The sequence below is a fragment of the Stylophora pistillata genome, chromosome 12 (genome assembly GCF_964205215.1).
Source record: "Stylophora pistillata chromosome 12, jaStyPist1.2, whole genome shotgun sequence".
NCBI classification, from domain to species: domain Eukaryota; kingdom Metazoa; phylum Cnidaria; class Anthozoa; order Scleractinia; family Pocilloporidae; genus Stylophora; species Stylophora pistillata.
The window spans coordinates 2,394,431-2,415,379 of NC_142530.1; the positions used below are offsets into that span (position 1 = coordinate 2,394,431).

The following is a 20,949-nucleotide window of genomic DNA, read 5'->3' on the forward strand; positions in this document are numbered from 1 at the left end:
AAAAACCGAAAAAAGGTTTCACTTTTGAATCCTCATTGGTCAATTTCTGACACTTTTCGCTAACTAGTAAATACACCCAAACTGCCTACAAATGAGTCTTACCACATCTTGCATTAACCATTACTTTGGTATTTTTTTGTTATTTGCATCAGTAAAAAGGGAATAATCTGTGAACTTACATTGCGGTGCCTTTAAAGATATTTATCACAGAGAGAAAATCGTAACATTTTTGCACACTATTCAACTGAAACGATATCAATTTAAAACAATATTTTTAATGATATCTGATATACGACTAAATCAAAATGTAAATCTCTCTAAGCCGAAAATGTAGCCACGAGCTTTTGACTCTGACTCTTAATTTGCTATTTGACTGTGCGAACAAAGCAAACGCGGTTTTGATTGTAAACGTTATCTATTAATTATTAATTAAATTCAACTGATGGAAGGATTTATTCAGGTACTGAGATTTTTGAGGGTCCTAACAGTATAAAAAATTTCAACACAAGACTCACAGAGGTAAGTGAAGAATAAATCACTGGGATAAATACGTTGTTTTCACGTGAGGTTTTCTTAGAGTCCACTGAATCTGTGACGAATAGGTATTTAAATAGATTTCGTAAAACTCGCAGCAAATGTACATTTTTACGTTTTTAAACACAGAAAATCATGAAATTCTTGAGAAAAACCGTCTTTTGTCATGCATAGATATAGAATATAGTGACATTTGAATCAACGTCGAGAATATGATTTTGCATGTATGCCTCAGTGTGGATGAAAATAGATTTTTATCGCAATTGAACGCGAAGTTTTGTTGAGAAACTGATTTTGCTAGAAGATTGATGTGGTGGAAAACCTCGTGGGGAATTTGCCGAACACGATAGAGACGTTCAGGTGCATGAACGGAGAGATAAAAATGAGTTTTAAAATTTTCATAGTTTTAGGCACGAGATGTTTAATCAATCTAAAAATACAAGGTTATGTAAAATAATGTCAACATTGGAGTACATGCGCAAACATTGCTTTATGAAAATGTTTTCTGTCTCACCCAGGCATCTCCTTTCGTCTGCCTTCCAATGAGATACAGATAATTTTCGATGTTTGACTCACACAGAGGGAGACAAGCATCAGGGAATATTTTATCGCGCTGAATGATTTTCCAGACAACTGACTCAAATTTGTGATTCTCATCATAGTACTATACTCCTTTGTCTAACAGCTCTGTTAAATAATCATAAAGACATGCCTTGAAGACAAATCTTTATTTCATTTCCTCAGTTTATAAGCGCCACAGTCAAGAGTCACACGATGTACATAGGATTCCTGTGCATCACTTTAGCGTTGGTGTTACTGTGCGAAGTTTCCTCCAAAAAAGACTTTCGTGGAGAAACACAAAAGGAAAAAAAAGTACATTTGAAGGACATTTTTGGTGGAAGAATGAAGAGGTATGAGAGTTCTGTGGAGCTGAGTGTAAAAGATAGTAAATCTTAATTATTTATAGTGACCTGACCGGAGGGGGGTGGGACACAAATAAAATAGTAAGGGCATGGCAAGACCCCGGGTTATTTTCTCTAAGCTGGGTTGAAACACCACACGGGGTCTGAAGCCTTTTGAAGTCAAATAGGCCGTGTCACAACCCCCTTCCCCACCCCCAGACGAATTAAGATTTACGAAATGACGATGAACTGATTCTGTTCCTCGTTGTTTACAGACAGTTAGAAGAGCTTTGTCAACAGTCAACTGCAGGTTGCATCATTCAATCTGAATTCTCCGAAAATAGTGCGCCAAATAAAAAGAAGAGCAAGAAGGAAAGAAAAAAGAGTAAGAAAGGAAAGAAATACAAAAGGAAGATGTCAACTTCAGGCGAAATAGATCAAGAAATGGATGAAAGCTGTCCTTATCTGGATCCATTAACAGACGATGAAGATCATGAAGAAGATGATGGTAGCGAGTGTCCGAAAACTCAGCAAATAATCAGCGATTAAGGCATTATCTTCAATTCCTCATTCAGGCTTCTTTTTCCGCAGTTTTTTTTTTTCAATTGCAGCCTTACTTATGAGGATAAATTCGGTATACACTTCGTGAAGTTTATACCAAATTAAAAAATTAAAGTGTAATAAAATGTTATCAATGATTTCAATTAAATGTCACCCATAATCTAGATTTGACTTGGTTTTGCTTCTATTCCCTTTGTGACTCATCGAGAAAACTTGCGCGCCCTCTTTTGAGACCTATTTTGCATTGCTCGAGGCCCCATAATTTCCCGCGGGCGAAGGAATGATCTTATCGAAGCACTAATCATAAGGGCTTGCTTTTTTTCGGACTTAAAAAAGCTTTCAGCTTTATATGACAGCCCCACAAAAAAAGTCTTTTCTCTGGTCAGCGGCTTATCAAAACAAAGTAAAAGAAAATGTCCTCGTTGCTTGGTAACCGTTTGCGAAACTAGAGGAGCAAAATGGCGGCTGCCACTGCACGCCAAATTCCAGTCGTTAATAACGTTATAACCGATGAAGACTTAAACAATTTTCGCACTGAGGGAAAGGTAAGTATGTTTGAGAGGCAAAAAAATCGGAAAACTTGAAAACGTTGCAATGCAAGTTGTTATTTTTGCAGCAGTCTGGCCGACTTGTCCCAGTTAGTGTCGTCAAGACACACAAACTTCTCACAGACAAGCACTCGGTGAGTCCTCGTCCATTCCTCCAGTGTTCTAGAGATGTATATGCGTCAAGAAGTACTTAAGTTTTTATAGCTTTGGACTGTTAAATGTTTGGGTATTTAAAATAACTCTTGTACATGTTAACACAATGTTCGAGCTTATCTTGATCTGCGTGCAAAGAATTATGTGTAATTACATTTGATTTTAGAGAGAACTGGTGGATCGCCATGTGAGAGCAATCCATCGTCTCACCAAATACTACTGTCATGGATTTGTATCCTTTATTGCAAAATTAGTGAACTAATCACTTGCACACTTTAAAATTTCTCACAGCGATCGCAACTATTATCAAGGTTGCATACCCCATGTCGTTCCATGGTATACAGTCTTGATGTCAGTGCTCTTTGCACAAAATTATTATGTATGATGTGGCTCAATTTAATCGTTTTTCACATTTTAGTTGGGTATTCTAATGTGTGGTAATGATCTAATTTTGAAATATATATACCCTATATAGAGAGAGTTTGTTTTGCACATTCTGCTTTTTTTCAAAAGGGAATTAGGTGCCCTGTCCTTTACACACACCTGGTCCCTAATGAGCACTCTTCCAAGAGGTACCATAAGTAAATAAGGGGACTGTGTGCAAAATCAACTCATAATGGTATAAGTCCTTTTCTACCCTCTGAAAACCATGTACTGTTTTGGTGCCACTTTGTCCTCCCCCCCCCTCCCTCCCACATTCCATTCCAGATAGTTTCCATTTCCTGTTACAGAAGAGCCGGAAGAGATATGAAACCTTTTGGTTTTAAAGGTGACAATAACAACAATTGAGTTTCAAAGTAAGGTCTTACTGATAGAGGACACACCTGGAAAGTGGGCCAATTATAAAATGTTATACCTGCTAATTCACCCACAAGATGACTTGTGGTTATTGAACTTAACATTATCCAACAATAGCTTATGAAGGATGTTGACTTGGTGTGTGATATGCTCACAGTCTGTAGAGAAAGGCTTGAGACAAACCTGCAGTATGAGAAACCTCTTTGCGACTTAATTAAAGTTTGTGGGTGAGTAATTGTTCTTGGTTTAAGGTCTATGAATTTGTATGTCTAAGAGTGCGATGCATTGAACCCTACTGAGCTCGATCTTGAACCTCTTAATCTGGTATAAATTCAGCTAACCACCTGGGCCCACTGGTAGAATGGGTGGATAACACTATGCAACAGATAAATTGCTATCCAGCGGACAAGTGATAGCAAATCATACTGTGCTATCCACCAGATAAGGATTTATCCACTAGATAACGTTATCAAACCTGCGAACAACCGGGGCCAAATTGACACTTCTCCCAATTGAAAATATCAAAACTCCGTCCATTGATATGAAGGTTCATGTGCTTCAACAAAAGGTCAGCCATAAGCTCTTAATTTTTTTTCTAATGCATGATTTTTTTGCATCTTAATCAATTTGCAGCATGCCGTTTTTGAAGGAAAGATCTTCAGATGACTCTTTGCATGCTGGTCCAATTATAAACCTTCTCACTGAGCTAGGTAAAAGTCTGTATAACAATAGAGAGTGTATAAGCAAGATGTTTGCAGCCACTGCAAAAAACAATGATATATAGGTCTGATATTGCTCACCTTTCTAATAATCTCTACATAGTTTTTATAGAAAAAAGTAGCTATTGTAAAATGATAAAGATGCGATGATGAAAGATTATGGGAATTATTTTCAATTTAGGGTACAAACAGCTGAAAGGTTAAAGTGCACCTAGACCCAAAAATTTTTTTTTCGCTTAACGAAATAACCTTATTTTTGGGATTATTTCTGTGCAAAACTTTTTTTTAATTTGCTCAAATCTTTAATTTTCTGTGCCCAGTCAAAATATGGAAAATCGGCTGCCATCTAGCCCCAAGACTGAGTTTAAAAAGGAATGGCTCTAGCCGGTAATGTGACGTCAAATCGAGAACACGAAAGTCTGCATTTCACACATTTTCACTTGTTTAGGAAGATTGCCATCGATATTGTCCAAAATGTGCCGACTAGGTGTGTTGTATGAGGAATGTATTACGCGCGATACCCTCTTGCAAATTTCGCACATTGCTTCATCCTCCTACAACACACTTCGTCGGCATATTTTCGGAAAATATTGACTACAACATTCCCAAACAAGTGAAAATGTGTGAAATGCAGACTTTTGTGTTCTCGATTTGACGTCACATTACCTGCTAGAGCCATTCCTCTTTAAACTCGGTCGTGGGGCAAGATGGCGGCCGATTTTCCATATTTTGACTGGGCACAGAAAATTGAAGAATGGAGCAAAAAAAAAATTTTGCACAGAAATACTCCAAAAAATACGCTTATTTCGTTGAGCAAAAAAATTTTTGGGTTTAGGTGCACTTTAAGGCAGTAAGTTGCCACTTTCCATTTGCTGCAGACATCCTGCTTACCCTCTGTTATTCACTTAATAACTCTAGAATTCAAATATGAAATATAAAAAAAAAGAGGAATAATTAGTTATCAATTTTTTGATTTAATCCTGTTTGATTTCAGGGCACACAATGAAAATAAACAATGTTACTGCACAACTTCAGTTGGGAGAATCATTGTTGAGGTTTTACACTGACCAGTCATTCGAGAACCAAAGCTTTGAAGGTAATATTTAAAATCTATTACATTTTTTAATATATATGCTATTTGAAAAACAGATTCCACACTGCTGTGCTTTATATATCACAAGATGATGTCAAAATGTGATAAAGACAAGAAAATGGCGCATGAGGGGCTGCAGAGTTTGTAACTGATCTACAGCCTACTAAATTTATTGTTATACATTTTTTGTAATTATTTCTGCAAATGTACAACAACTATTTTTGATCAATATTTGAATAGGTTACCAAGCATCCTCACTGTCTCACAACATAACTTTGGTGGAGAGAAGTGGAGTGGCCAGAGCACTTGTTGAGGTCAAAAGCATTTTATAAGTCTCTATTTTTTCCATAAAAATATTTATATCATTAGAGGCAGTTCTCAATGACCTAGTTAATGTTACAAAAATTTTCAATAACATTTTTGTTACATTCACAGAGTTTGGAACAAGTTGAAGACTTGACCGTGCGACTTGAAATCATGAAAGTGCTGCAGTGTTACTCAACATCGGGTAATTATGTTTTTTTTTTCTTTTTCAATATAATTATAACATAATGATAAGTTATCTGTCATAATGATAAGTTATCTGTCCATTGTAATGTTATCCCTTTAATCCCTAAGAGTGACCAGCATGTAATTTCTCCTTACAGTATCGCAGCTGAAACAAACCGTAAGGTCATGAGAATAACACAAATGATCACCAACTAAAACAGCCTTTGATTTTCAAACAAATTCTCCTTGTCAATAGCATAGCTAATGGATAGGAAGCAGGATGGAGAATATGCATACTGATGTAAGAGTGGAGTGTAAAGGGTTGAATAACTGAATGGCCATTTGAATATTTTGGTTGTATCCACTGAGTTGATGAAAGTAACTTGGTTACTTAAGCTGATGTTCACCCTTCTTCAGAGCAATATAATTAGTTGTTTCTCAAAAGTATGACATTATTTAGTAAAAATGAAATTTTCTCTTTTTTTTTGTAGCACTGAATTGTGATGATATGCTGTCAGTTGGTGCAGCTGGTTTGTTGTGCAGTGGAATTAATATCCCAGACCCATCTGATGGGTAATATGACTGTGTTTTAATAACTTTTTGTAAAGATAATTGTTACTAAATGATGTTTGGTTTGTCTTCTTTAATTGTTACAAACCTTTGAACAAACTTTTTTTCCAAAAATTTTTATCTTGGCTTATTCAATGTTCTCTGTTCTTGCAGGGTTGTTTTTCGAACTGTTGAAATTCTCTGGAATTTACTAGAATTTGGCTCTAAACAGGAGGTAAGTTGATATTAAGTTAATTAAAACAAAATTGGGCTGGTGGTTATCAGGTTTACATGTATAATTACGATACATGGATAATTATGAAGCTGTATTCACATCAGTCATCAATAACCAAAGCTCCTGTCCACTCCAGGCTGTTACATGTATATTCCCTTATTGATTTCCACCCTTCTCACACAGAAGTAACATGCAGGTAGTGAGAGAGAGAGAGAGAGAGAGAGAGAGAGAGAGAGAGAGAGAGAGAGACTTTATTTCAAGAGGGTAGCACGTGACAGTAGCTAAACTGATAATCCTGTAGCCCTCTATTAACCCACCCATCCCATCCCAGGGAAGGACATCCATCGCACAGTAATCTCATGTGTGGGAAATTAACGTCTCCTACCCCAACCCTGCAGGAGATGGGACCTCCATTTATTTGTCCCTATCCAAGAAGACTGGAATATCTAACCATTTCTTGATGTCATAGAAAGGTAGCAAATTCTTCTCAATTATTTTAAGACCTTGAGTGTTGGTCCGGCTGGGGCTCGAACCCTTGACCTCCCACACAACAGTCCAGCGCTCTATCCATTGAGCTAACCGGGAGGCAGTTAGCTCAATGGATAGAGTGCAGTTATTGATGCTATAATAATTGAATATATATTTCTTTTTTAGGTTGTGCGCCAGCTTAATTGTAAGGAGTGCGTGAGGTATGTTTGAACATGTTACACAACATATGTAGGTTACTTAAGTATGAGAGTTACTGTGCACAGGATGTTAACATAATTCCAACTCAAAGTTACCCTGACAGTAGAAGGTACATCAATATACTTAATTTAATAGCTAGATTGTTATATACTGTGGCTAAAATTTCTTTGTAATTGCATGCATTGGTTTTGTCTGTATTGTTGTTTGTCCCATGAGTATTATGTAGGGACTCTAAATTCAACTTTGTATAATGATGACAAAATATTTTAACTGAAAATGAAAGCAGTTACTGTGAAAACATGTCTTTTAAAAATGTCATTTATTTGCCCAAATAGCTAGATTATTTTTATTTGTTTGACCTTCCATGTTTGAAATGTTGTAGTGCATTGAGAGATGCCTTTGTGAGGCAGATCAAGGAGGGCTATAGTCTTGCTGATAAACAGCTGAGGTAAACAGACCTGTCTCATTAGTCTACATGTATGTGCATTTTTGAAAATGTTAAATGTAAAGTCAGGATACTAGCCAGATCACTCATCTACCCAGAGCTTATTGTGGTTAAATTCCATAGTATAGAAAATTATGGAGTTGAATAACCACATGTCTATCCAGGGTACTCCTTCAGTAGCATTTTGTCAGTCATTCATTTTCCTTAGTGGAGGCAACAACTCCAAGAGTGAACTGTCACACAACACTGTTAGTGAACTGGTCAGTTCACTGCACACCACACTTGAGGCTGCTGTGATTTGTTGATTTGTCCATAGAATCCTCTTACTGCATGCAGCCATTGTGAGGGTGAAAACTTTCATGAGATGCAGGGAGTACTGAAATTTTCAGTACTTCTTTCTGCATTTTTTCAATTGTGATCCATTTGTTTCTCTCAATGTAGAAATGATTTGTTGGTGATGGCCTCATTGGTGTTGTCTCTCTGTCCAACATCTCCTTTTATGGTGAGTTTATTGACAGAGGAAAAAAGTTGAATTATGAAGCCTTTTTATATCATTCAACCTTATATAACCGTTTCTACTGGTAAATTCAAGTTCTTGTTCTTCTTTGCATCTTATGAAGCACACAGTTATTTGCAATAAAGATGTAGTCCCTAGAGTGATATGTAGACTTTTGTATCTGCTATAATGAGATCAGTATTTAAACAAATTTTTTCAACACACTTTCTTTTTCTTTGTTTATTGTAGGAAACTGGCTTTACAAAGCTTATAGTTTTGCTGGCAACATTTACAGAGGGTAACTACATTTGTAGATAATTCTTGATTATTATAATGTCAATATTTGTAGTAGGTGACACTTTTTAATAAAATAAACTTGCCAGGAGCAAAGATGCTTCTATAATAGTGTAGTCTCATCGTCCTGGTGAGTGTATAGTCCTAAGCAGGTCTGTTAATTAGCACCAGTGGTGATTGACTTTTTGACAACCTGAGGGGAAGTCACTAGACTATGATGATGACTTCCACTCAGGTTGTCGAAACATCAGTCACGGCTACAGACAACAGTCCATCTCAGGAGCACACTCACCTGAACAGTCAGACTACACTTATCTATCACATGTTAATTACTTCCGGTTCTCATTCATTTCATACAAGTGAGATCCTTTTTTTCTAGCCAATAGACACTTTGCTCCTAATCTTTTGTTTGAATAATGGTAATTTACATTTGACAGTCTGCTTCATCGCATATTGTTTTTTTTTTCTTTGTTTTACACTTATAGTCAAAAGCCATCATGACTTAGTGAGGAATCTCAAGCTTTACCAGGTGAGCCTTGATGTTGTATAACATTTTGCTTGCATCTAATATATAAAGAGTGTCACTCAACTAAAATGTTGAAGAAGTTTTTATACACACTGCATTGTGATACTGTTAGATACTGTAGAATATACTGAGTCAGTTGTTTTGTTCTAAGCATTATATAATTGACTGAGTGGGAGAGCCAGTCGTCACAGGAAAAGCTTAGTATACTCCTGTCCGGCTCAACCTAACCAAGTCAATTAGCATTTTATCATGTGATCAGTTTTCTTTGTTTTGCTCTTTTCTTCTGGCATACTTTGCCTCACAGGGTCACATGCACACAATGCCGAGTCACAGGGCTTTGTATGGCCCTGCCAGCACTATCATGTGATAAAATTAAATTGAGGATCCTGTCAAAATTAGTATTATGTTGTTTATTTGTTAGTCCCATGAAGATTTTGAGTTCAAGAAGCTGTTAATGAGCACATTGGTACTGCTGAGTGCTGATTCTGGAAGCTCTCAGGTAACCTTAAAAAAGATGTAGAGGTCATAGCATTGATGGAATGGTTTTAAAAATGAACTTTGGATTAAACTCATTGAATACATAGCCTCCAGCAGGCTTTTTTAACTTTATAATTTGAATATATCACAAAATTGAAATGGTAAATTTGGCCACCATTACGATTATAAAAGCTGACATTTCGAGCGTTAGCCCTTCGTCGGAGTGAATTTTTTAACTTTACTTTCATTATTTACAACAGATTTTTTGTGAGGGTCGCGTGATCTTGTCGTTGTTTTCCTTTGTGCGAGCAAATGACAACAGCTCAACTGTGGAGTGGTCCCCTGCACAGTTTGAAGAGCTGCAGTTACAGGTAAAAGTTACATAAAAGTATTTTTCAAGTAGTGCTTTTGCCTTATGGGTAATATATGAATTCATTTGGTACATTTGAAATTCAGAAAATTAGCACACATGAGAAAAGCTTAGAATTGTAAACGATTACTGCTGCTCTGTTATTTTATTTCTGTCATGCAATTGGCTTTTCCTTTGAAGAAGAAAGACATTCCATAAATATTCCTGTTGTTCATGGTTTGCTGATTTCTACCATAACACTGATATTCAAATATTGTAAAGAAAAAAATAAAAATGTGGTTAACAATGTTAGTGATGAAATGCAGTAATGATAGATCATTTTATTGTTTGTCTCACAGTGCACTCATTGCAGATGTTGATTAAGCAACATTTTAACTGCATACTGAAAAATTTCTTTTCAAATTATGAGGACAGCTGTTACCTGCCACTTTACAAAGCATTAAGCTCTTTTGTGATTGGTTGGTTCTTAAGCATTTACAGAAGATCACTCCATGATTGGCATTGGTGATGTGTCCTCTCAGCTCTGTCCTCAAACCAAGTGACCTCATCACCAATAGAAACCTAAACAATGTAGATGTTTATGATGGAATTTTCACAGTCAACCTCTCAGCTACTGACTACAATGTCAGACTAGCAAAAAATACTTCATTCTTATTCAGATGTGTTTTGTTTCCAGGCCCTAGATACTCTGAGCACTGTGGCTCCCTTGTGTTTGGATGATTTCATGACTTGTCAGAGTAATACCAGATTGCTTATGCTACTAGAATGGTGTGTGGGGGAAGGTATGTTGAAAAAAATGCTGGCATCATTTGTTTTTAGCTTCATCCACCGATTCCATAGCCCAGCTATTTACATTTATATATCTGTCACTCAGAAAGGGAGGAAATAAATGCTGCTCCATTTTTTTAAATTTTTTTTTTTTTAATACAGATAAGTATGAAAAGCTTGCTTAAATATTCCCTTCACCACCAGACATGTTTGGAAATTTGTGAATCTCAGGTTTATTTTTTTGTTATTAATCCGTTATTTGATCCCCAAAGAAATTGCAGTCATCTCAAACTCCCAAAATTAGTTCTTGCAAACCCCAGAGAAATAGCCAATCTGCAAAGTAAAAACAAAATTACTCATATTTAACAAATGTTTTTTCATCTTTCTTTAAGCTGACTATGGTGGTCATGGCAACAGTTTCCATGGTTCTGGTGGCCGTGGCAACAAGCGAGCCCAGATGCGGTATTGTTTGCGGCTGATGAGAAGCATGGTGTCAGTGGGAGACGATGGCTTGAATCAAGATCTTGTAGATCAAGGAGCTATCAATCAGATTATTGGTGAGTACTGTGACTATGGGGTGAAAGAGAGGGAAGGGAAGAGAGGGGGGGGGGGTGGGGGAGGAAAAACTTCCCAAGTGTCGGACTTCAGGACTTACAAAAATCGCAGTGTTGTGTTTTGAGGCAAAACACTTTACTTTTACTGTTCCTCTCTCCACCCAGGAGGATAAATGTGTAACGGCGAATTTTAAGGGAAATTTAAGGAATTGCTGAGTGGTGATCTGTGAAGGACTAACATCCCATCCATGGCCCAGTTATTGAAAGGGCAGATAGCGCTATTCAGCGGTGTTTACAAAAGTACTGCGTTATCCATCAGATAGAGATTGATCCATTGGATAGCGTTATTCATCCTTTTAAAAAACCGGGGCTTGGTGGATACAATAGTTTTGTTAACACCTATCTGCTGGATAGCGATATATCCTTGGGATAGCGATTCATCCTTGGGATGGCGATTTATCCTTGGGATAGCAACTTATCCGTGGGATAGCGTTATCTACCCTTTGTACCACTGGGCCCTGCATATAAAGATCCATCCACTGGAGTGAGTTACTCACACCTCGTAAAACCAGCGCCTGGAGAGGTAGTGATAATCTTTGTTACTCAATTCCATAGAAGCGAGGACTGACTTTTTTAACCAGAAGCTACCTACCTAACTTTATTACAAACCAATAAATGATTTTGCCACAATTTGCAGGAATTCTCCTCAATGCCAGCACCAGCCCTGATGAGAACGATGCCATTGACATTGAGATGCAGTGTGATATGTTGTTCCTCGTGGCGTCTCTTTGTGAGGGAGACACACACAAAAAGGTGAGAATGTTTAACTCTTAAAACCCTAAGAGTGATCAGCATCTAATTTCTCCTTACAATAATACAGCTGAGTCTTTCATTAATATCATGAGAATATAGGAAATGATCACCAACCTAGAGAACTTTGATTAGTATACAAATTCTCCTCGCCAGGACCAAAGGAAATGTATAAAGAAGAGTATACAGAATATGGATGTTGATGTTTGCGAGTGAAGTATCTAATTTAGGTTGGTGGAATAGTAATTTTACCCAGGCCAACGTTAGGAACATTTGTTATTCCTTGTAGGAACTATTTGGCGCTCAAGGAGTCCAAGTGTTGGTAGAATATCTGAAGAGAGATCCTAACAAGATTAACAGTCCGCTGGGACATCATCAGCTTCTTTTGTCTGCAGTGGACTGTGTGTGGTGAGAACAGTGATTTACAACGTTTTAACTTATTTTCAGTTTAAGTTATTTTCAGGTGTGGTCTTAGAACAATTTTCAAATTATGTGTCGAAAGTAACCTAGAATTTTATTGCTTTTACTCAACTTCGCTTTGTGATTGACTTAGAAAACTCGCGCCTGGCTCATAACCAATCAGTTGCGACACGAAAGCTTACCGCGTCATGATCACTTGCGCTTTGCCGCGCTTAAGCCAGACTCTAAACCAATCAGATGCAAAAAAATAAAACCAGCCGCGTCTTAGTCACTTGCGCTTTGCCGCGCTTAAGCCAGACTCTAAACCAATCAGATGAAAAAGAAAAACCAACCGCGTCTTAGTCACTCACGCTTTCCCGCGCTTAAGCCAGAATCTCAACCAATCAGATGCAAAACAAAAACCAACCGCGTCTTTATCACCCACGCTTTCCCGCGCTCAAGGCAGTGCGTGCGATTTAACTTTGAGTTCGTAATGGTTCCCTGTGATTTTTGTAGTGACCACTTTGGTTTTGGTTTTACGACACTCCATTCATTAATCACGGTTTTTTTTTTTGTCCTGTTTAAGGTCTGCTGTGTTGGGATGTTACATAACTGAACAGCTGTTTCTTGAAAATGATGGAGTGTTTCATCTCATGGATTTATTAGAGGTACTTAACAGGAGTGTTTTTAAGATACTAGCTGAGCTTGTTTCGTATTATTAACTGCAGATTACACCTGTGAGCTCAGCTAAATTGGTGTAGTACCATATAATAATTGTCAACTTGTTGAGGATCGATGTACACCAATGAGAGTGCATCAATCGTAGCTAATCATCATACTTTATTGTTAAAAGCGACATGTGATTATCTCTGGTCCTCAATTGGTAACTTGTCTCTACAATAACAAGTGGTTTCAAGGTCCATCTGTCTTTGTAACCGCGATGAACGAAAACAGCTTTCAAAACATGGGAGATGTTTTAGATGGTAGAATCTTAATTTTGACTCAATTCACATAATCGTGCGGCAGAGAAAAAAAAACACAGAAAGGCAGTCAGAAAAAAACGAGTCAGTTTTCGTTGTGATAGGTTTTTGAATCGTGATACAGTAAATAATTTAGCCCCAAGGCACAACTTATCAAGTGTTTATATAGTAAAGACTAATATTGATTTACTTGGTTCAGATATGTCCAATGACAATGCAGAATTTGGTACTGGGATGTTTAGTGGATCTCTGTGAGAATTCTAAGGTAAGAAATTACGTTAACCAGTCAGAGTCCTAGCTGATAAAATGCGCTTTTCCAATAAGATCCTATGCCATTTACGAATCTATATTTTTATTTTCGTCTTTTCACTCACCCTCCTTCTTAATTGTAAATTAGACTCTTTATTTTCTCTCTGTTAGTAGCAATCAAGAACGGGGATTTTTATCCTCATGGGTTCTTTGAACATGTAAACTTAGACTACGAGCAGTCCCTCCTTTTAGTGTGCCACTCAGAACTTTAAGATTTTGGTGCGCCTCACTCCCGTGAGAGGAACAGCTCGCTGCCTGATGTAAACTGTGTTTCAGTTCTAGGAAAGGAATACGTTTTGTTTCAATAACTTAGTTTGTTAAAAATTTAGACAGCGATACGCCCATTAACATTCTGATTCTTATATTTTTTTCCTTTAGGCTCTGGCGCATGTTCAATCCTGGCGTGGGAAGAAGCAGATTACAGCTGGTAAACTTTTGGTGGAATTGTGGAAGAAAGAGGAAGCAAACATGGGTGTGGCTAGAAATGAGATTGGGAAAGTAACAGGTAATTGCCTCTTCGCCATCTTATCCTTGTTTTTCTTTTTCGCGCTTGTGGGAGCATCAAGAATACGATTGAAGCCTGTGCAGGCAGTTAGTTTATAAGATTGTGCGGGATGGGTGAGAGAGAAAACGAGGGAGGACTAAGGAGAGAGAAGGAAGAACTCCTTTTGCAAACCCAGCCCATGTTCTCTCGCCAGGTCATTGACGCTCGTCTCCAGGAAAGGAGAGAGCCTGGCACAGGCTAATTCACTTCGCAATAATAAGAACAAATGACTGAAAACCAGAAGAGAACACAATTTGCCGAAGGCACCTTGAGTATGAACTTCGTATGTGGCCTAGCTCACCATAGAATTCTCTGTAGCTCATTGTCATAGAATTTGATCGCCAAAATGTAACTGAACGAGAACTGAATGTTGCAGATCTCAAGAAACCTCTAATGGGCACAGTCCAAGAACGACAAGGTGTTATCCCGCTTCCCGCTGACCGGCCGAGCCAAGCGATTGTGGACGTGTCTGAAAACATGAGAGCTAAAATTTATTCCATGTTTTGTAAGCTTGGTGAGTTTTTACTGATCTATGGAGCCCTTCGTCCGAGTTAAGTGATGTGATTAAGTTTTCCAAACAATAACGTAGCTCCATTCTCTGCCTTTAAAAGCACAGACAACCCACAACTCCTCTATTCGCTCCGACGAAGGGCTAACGCTCGAAACGTCAGCTTTTGTAATCGTTACGGTGGCCAATTTACCACTTCAACTTTGTTGATATATCCAAATTATTTTCTAAACAAATATGTTTCCCTCTGTGTTCAGGTTTTAACGCGGTTCCTGGTTTATCGACTCTGGATTACGTCACTGTGGCCATAATTGAAAAATACCTCGACTTCAAGGTGAGGATGGACTAATCACTATCCATTCGGTAACTCTCTATCCGGTGGATGGTGCAGTGCGTTTTGCTATTACTTATCCGCTGGTTGATGTTCTCCGTCCTGTATAAACTGGGCCTAGATCTTTCCCGTCGCAGGGTTTATTGTGTTGTATTCACGAGCAAGGTATTTGCTGTCACAGTGCCTCTCTCCTCTTTAAAGTCTAAATTGGTAGCGATTAATTGTAAGGGAATCCTGGGAGGGTGGGGGGAGGGGGGAGGGGAGAAGTAATACTCCCAATCGCATACGCTACAGCAACAGGATAAGTTTTGGGAGTAATAAATTTCTTCTCGTAAGAATTAACCTCTCATTATGGATTTATTTTTAAATCTCTGGATAGGATCTGGTGGGAAGAGTTTGTCGAGTACCAGTAACTGCTGTCATATATGATGAATTTGCTGTATTGATTGATATTTTGCTGCAGATGCTTGAAGTGTGGAATGAAATTAAGGTAGAGCTTGAACAAGAGAACATCAGACCCGTGTCTCCTGATGCCGACTGTATGGTGGAGATCTCCAGAATACTGAACGATAGAGCCGCGGGAGTGTCCAGTACTCAGGTCAGTGAGATGAAGGAAAGGAGAGGAAGGGACAGGAAGGGAAAGGAATTGAGTGAAAGGACGAGATTGTTTGGAAGAAGGCAAGGGCGAGAAAGAAACGAGAGTGACGTCAGTCAGATGGAGGGCGATGGGAGAAGGAGGAAGGGGTGGAGAGCTAAGTCAGCTTGGAAGGGGAGGGGAGGGTAGATGGCATGAAAGATTGGGGCTGGGGAGTGTAGGAAGTGTCCAGAGCTAAAGACAGTCATTGGGAGTCGAGGGTAGAATGTGTTACTGAGTCAACAGCGAAGGGGAGGGCAAGTTGTAATAAATGGGGTAGGCTGATAGGACCTGATAAAGCAGCTGAAGTGTTCAGTACTCAGGTTAGAGGAGGAAGGGGTTTTAAGCTGAATCAGTAGGGGGGACCAGGGGCCACAAAGCGGCGGATGTCATGTACCCTGGTCAGCCAAGTGGAGGTGTGGGTAGGTAGTGGAGGGTTGAAAACTGTGTCAGCTTGAAAGTGGAGGAGAAGTCAGTGTTAAATGTTGTTTTTGTCGTGGTTGTTGTTTTCACATCTTTCTCTTGCTCTGCAGGATAAACTGATTCAAGCCGTGCGAAACCAGCAGCTTATTGAAGAAGAGGAGTATTATGAATCTGTGAGTTGTAGTTTTGATTGAAGTGCTTTATTGATGACGGCTTACTTTCCCATTTTTTGTCACAATATCAAGTTCTTCTTTTGTTTTAATTTCGTAGATCAAAGAAAGTCACCGCCAAGAAGAAAAGGCCTACAAAGATTTTTGCGATTATGTCGACAGAACATCAGACTACGCGGCTCTTAGGGTGGGTTTTGATTTAAATGGACGTTTCTATTTCTCCTTTATGGCGTCTCATTGCTTAAACTGCTTGGTAAATTTTCTTGAGTTTGCATTGTGTGGACAGATACAGAGCGCTTTCCTTTAAGATGTTGAAAGTTGAAGAAAAATAACGTCTAATTGACTCAAAGGAAAATTTCACGAGGATCCAATGAGAACTCACCGCAAAAACAAACAATTAACCTGAAGCGCGGAAAAACAAGAGTCATTGTGTCAAGATTGGTTTCAGTGTTGCATTTGATTGGTTGAGATGAAGGCGTACGTTTTCAGGACCAATCACGGATCGCAGTAGAGATGCTCTGACGTCTGAGCCACAGGAATGTTCGTATTGTTACTGTTTCTTCATTCTAAAATTTTATTTTGTTCAATTATTCAGGCTGCGAAAGAGAAACAGTTTTACGCCATAGAAGCTTCAAGACTTCAGGAAAGAGTTTATCCTGGGTAAGAGACAGGTTTTCAACTTAATGTTAAACAAAATCTCTTTGTATTTAAAGAAAAAGGTCTTTCTGTTGGTATCTATTTTTTTCTAACAAAGGTCTTAGAGGACGTCATAGTGTTTCGTACTGTTCTCTGCTTGGATATAAGTTGTCAAACACCATCCACTACCCCCCCTGCAATTTGGTGACTATCTCTCTCCCAAATTCCTTGGTAAATCAAGTATCGGTTCAACTATAACGGTTAACCTTTTCCGCTATCTGTCTTTTCTCCTTTTTTCAGCGAGATTTCCCACGACACATTACAAGAAGACCTGAACACAACTGTAAGTAAATCATAAGGAAGGGCGTATATTGGTTTAGGTAAAACTAAAATATTCTGTGCAGGTTACTTCACTTGCACTTGTCAGAGGTTAAAAGTTCATAGACTTTTCTTCGAAACGGAAAGCCAGGATATCCCCGTGGGAATCTTGAGGGGGGGAGGGTGAGTCTCATTGTGCTAAAGGAGGGGAAGGTACCTCAGCATTACCCATTACCTTCCTGGCCAGTTTCGCGTCATTTAATGTTTAATCACGTTTTTATTCAGACGTTCTGCGGAAGACGAGTAGAAATCGAAAGTGTCCCACTTGAAATAACAAGAACGATTACAACTACGACAACAGCTGACGAGGAAAAGAAAACTCCTTTAGTTGCGGTAAGTGAAAGAGAGGGAAAACGAGATGCGCAATCCAGCTACCAGGCTTTCTCATATTCTCACTCCCTGATCCTGAGAACGAGGTTAAAGACTGTGGGAAGTTTGCGTAGCTGACATCTCTCTCTACCTTCAGCAATGCGGAAGGAAAGGAACGAAAAAATACCTAACACTTATACCGCTTAGATCCAGAAGGGAATCGAAAACACTGCCACGCAGGCTAGTGCGCGGTTAATATTGTTAATATTAAGTATTTGTCAGTTGACTGTCAAAGTTGAAGTTAGTGGACTTTGTCTGGAATCATACGCGTGATTTCAAACTGAACAAGCGCAGCCAAGGTGCGATGTAAAATTTCAATTATGATTTTAAACGAAAATTGCACGACGAAGCTCGTCGTCCTTCAGAAACTGAGGATAATTATTTCCGTGCAATTTTTCATTGGTTTCTTTAAGAAAAAAATGGTAACATGAGTTGTCAAAGTCGCCACACAACGAGTTCTCTGGCATTCAGTTTCCTACAATTTGATTGGTTCTTTTGAACAAGTTTTGAAGTCAGATTGCTTTTTTGTGTGTGTTTTGGTGTGCTTTCTGATTGGCTGACAAAAAGATGCAGAAAATAGTACAATTTAAAGGGAAAAAAAAGGAGTGCATGGCTGAGGCAATTAACCTGCGGGTTACGAGTGATTTCGTTATGGATCTCATAAATTTTAAGAGTAAAGGAAACTTCTCAGTTTGTATTTCACATTTTATTTTTCAGTAAAAGAGTCGACTGCAAGACCATATACAAGTTGTACAACCTAAAGAATGTTATAATTATATTCCACTGTTGTAAATAATTTGCAGCCTAACTTTGTAAATACGTAAAAACGTTCTTGTCTGGTTTGTATACATGTATTTGACAGTTCAAACTAATGTTGCGCCTAACTCGTTGATGTGTAGGTGATGAATGTCACACTTCATACGTTTGTGTCGTTATTTATACTGTATAAATTTAAACCAAATTAATTTGCTGTGCGTCGAGATTTGTCGCCCATTAAACGAACACATACTGACTTTTTACCTGTAAGAGACGTCCACATTCATTTCACCCAGAGGCTACCAGTTAAAAATATTTTAGAGATTGAAAAAGCGTGGAAGGCAAGCTGAAATCACAGTTTAGGAACGCCTTTGGAACTTTGGAAAAGCAGTCATTTTTAGACTACGAACCGCTTCCCTATCGCCTCGCGCGAGTCAATAGAAACCGGAAGGAAAAAAAAATACGTTTTGGAGCCGCGGGAGGTCTGGGGAGCGAACCGCGCTCATGGCTTCCTGGGTCCAGTTTTGTATAAAGAGCAGATAATGCTATCCGGCGGAGAAGTGATAGCAAAACGCACTACGCTATCCACTTAAGAGATTTATCCATCCTTTGGTGCACATTTCAAGACAACAGCATAAAACCCCACCCAGATCTCAGGATCTTTCTTTTTCCCTCACCAGAAAGCTCCATGGCGAGGAAAGAAGAGAGGCCCTGGGAGCTACGATGTTTAAACCCCGTTTAGAAAGTTCAGGGAATGACTACGAGGTTCAGATTTCACTATAATGAAAGAAAGAGCTTCTACCATCTGTTCTCTTTGTCCACCCGGGCATTGTACCATCTAAATAAATATGCCCATATACTCCTCGCCCCGGTTGTTGAAGGTGGAATAACACTATCCTTTGGATAAATCCATATCCGGGGGATAACGCTACACGTTTTGCTATCAATTATCCACTGGTTAGCAATTTATCCGTCAGAAAGCGTTCGCCACCCTTTATACAACTGGGCCCTGAATAATATAAGTAATACCGATGTTTATTATATGGCTGTTTCTCACAAGGACTGGGACCTACCGAATTCACGAATTTGATTGGCTGAAATCAATATTGAAAGCGGTCTGGATTTTCCCATCTAGACCGGTCTAGAAAAAAAAGGTACAAAGAATATAAACAATTGGCATATAAGACACAGCCATATAATAAACATATTAACCGAGCTAGGTCGGTCTGTATGGGAGAATCTTAACCTCGGTCGCTAGTACAGACCTCACTGCGTTCGGTCTGTACTGGTGACCTCGGTCAAGATTCTCCCATACAGACCTTCCCGCTCGGTTAATAAGAACTAAGTATAAGTTATATCGCGTCCTCACCGGTGTCTAAGTCCATACCTTCAGCTTGATCATTTTTTACCAAATTTTTCCTTCCGCCCTTCGTGTGCAACCCGTAAAATCGCAGTCGCCATAACAACTGATCCGATCTGACGGAACTTGCTTTTCAAATTTGTAGCCAGCATTCCATCGCGCGGGGGGTTTGCCTGACCCGTAGAAATCTTTCTCCAGGAAGTTCCGGATATCTTGGGAAGACGAAGGGGGATTTCGTTGGAGCTGTTCTGACGAGAATAAAGCGCCGACCTCTCTTGAGCCGGGATAATACCTGTCTGGATCAAGGAGGCGGTCACAGGACTTGTGCAACGGATTTCTAAAACATCTTTTGAGGTTTCCATGTGCGTGATATGAAGCGGACTTAGAGCGCGGTCTTTTCGTTCGGGAGGACGACCCACCTTATTACTGGGTATTGCAGAGACTTTTTTTGAACCGGGCGCTGGCTCTTGAACACATCCCAGTGCTTTTAGGGGCTGTTTGCATTCTGCGAAAGTTCTGCGGAGATCTTCAACTGTATCAACAGTATTTCTACGTAAACCGCCAGTCCGACCCGCGAGGCTATCTTTTCTTCTTCCATCAGCCAAACATGGCAAGCTCAAACGCTTTGTCACTATTTTAGACGGCCTGGTGTATCGATCGAGGCTTTCAACCAGGCTTTCCTTCGCCAAAGATATCCTACGTAACTCTTTGTCAATGAAACCTCTTTCTCGCGAGATCGACTCGAGTTTTTGTCTAAGGATCTTGTCCTCCATGCTATTTTTCATCTGTACTGTCTTATTCCTCTCAGCTAGGGCTCGTTGCGGATACTTAGACATGGTTCGAATACTTAGTGAACTTAAATTTCTCCAATACACGTCAACTTCAATTCACACCAAGTTTTCGGTGTTATGTACTTATGTAATTGGCCGCATTTTCAACTTTTAATTAAAATCAATTAACAGCTTTACCTAATTGACTGTTAAGCCGACAAATGAAAAAAAAAAAAAAAAACCTTGGGATTCTAAGCATTTATGAGCAATTAAGAAGTGTTTTAATTCGTCATTTAACTTCGATGAAACAATTTCGACGTTCCTGTTTTCAACACCACTTCTAAATCTCTTCCACCACCTCTTAACATCGCTGT

The 20,949-nt window shown here is 38.9% G+C and overlaps 3 protein-coding genes across 5 annotated transcripts; 2 read left to right on the top strand and 1 right to left on the bottom strand.

Moving 5' to 3' along the window:
- The first annotated feature begins 380 nt into the window (after positions 1-380).
- Positions 381-2,163, top strand: LOC111323500 (uncharacterized). 2 transcript variants are annotated; one of them, XM_022926872.2, is made up of 3 exons: positions 381-519; positions 1,279-1,445; positions 1,712-2,163. In XM_022926872.2, exons 2-3 carry the CDS (start codon positions 1,309-1,311, stop codon positions 1,983-1,985), a joined length of 411 nt encoding a protein of 136 aa, XP_022782607.2. In that variant the 5' UTR covers positions 381-519; positions 1,279-1,308; the 3' UTR covers positions 1,986-2,163. The 2 variants fall into 2 exon arrangements, with proteins under 2 accessions (XP_022782607.2, XP_022782608.2); XM_022926873.2 differs by lacking the exon at positions 381-519 and adding an exon at positions 543-602.
- Positions 2,164-2,412: 249 nt separating this feature from the next.
- On the top strand, positions 2,413-18,715 carry LOC111323497 (cilia- and flagella-associated protein 69). 2 transcript variants are annotated; one of them, XM_022926864.2, is made up of 33 exons: positions 2,413-2,542; positions 2,614-2,679; positions 2,865-2,930; positions 3,614-3,723; positions 4,130-4,206; positions 5,210-5,311; positions 5,549-5,622; positions 5,744-5,816; positions 6,289-6,370; positions 6,521-6,581; positions 7,236-7,270; positions 7,651-7,716; positions 8,155-8,215; positions 8,459-8,507; positions 8,989-9,032; positions 9,451-9,528; positions 9,767-9,877; positions 10,553-10,658; positions 11,037-11,201; positions 11,896-12,011; positions 12,298-12,416; positions 12,994-13,075; positions 13,587-13,652; positions 14,075-14,201; positions 14,617-14,754; positions 15,006-15,082; positions 15,543-15,677; positions 16,247-16,309; positions 16,407-16,493; positions 16,902-16,966; positions 17,243-17,285; positions 17,546-17,653; positions 18,407-18,715. In XM_022926864.2, exons 1-33 carry the CDS (start codon positions 2,456-2,458, stop codon positions 18,407-18,409), a joined length of 2,742 nt encoding a protein of 913 aa, XP_022782599.2. In that variant the 5' UTR covers positions 2,413-2,455; the 3' UTR covers positions 18,410-18,715. The 2 variants fall into 2 exon arrangements, with proteins under 2 accessions (XP_022782599.2, XP_022782600.2); XM_022926865.2 differs by having other exon boundaries at positions 2,429-2,542; positions 2,617-2,679.
- Positions 18,716-19,721: 1,006 nt separating this feature from the next.
- Positions 19,722-20,774, bottom strand: LOC111323513 (uncharacterized). The gene has a single exon (XM_022926888.2). The coding sequence runs from the start codon at positions 20,639-20,641 to the stop codon at positions 19,844-19,846; it is 798 nt and encodes a 265-aa protein (XP_022782623.2). The 5' UTR covers positions 20,642-20,774; the 3' UTR covers positions 19,722-19,843.
- Between the last annotated feature and the right edge of the window lie 175 nt (positions 20,775-20,949).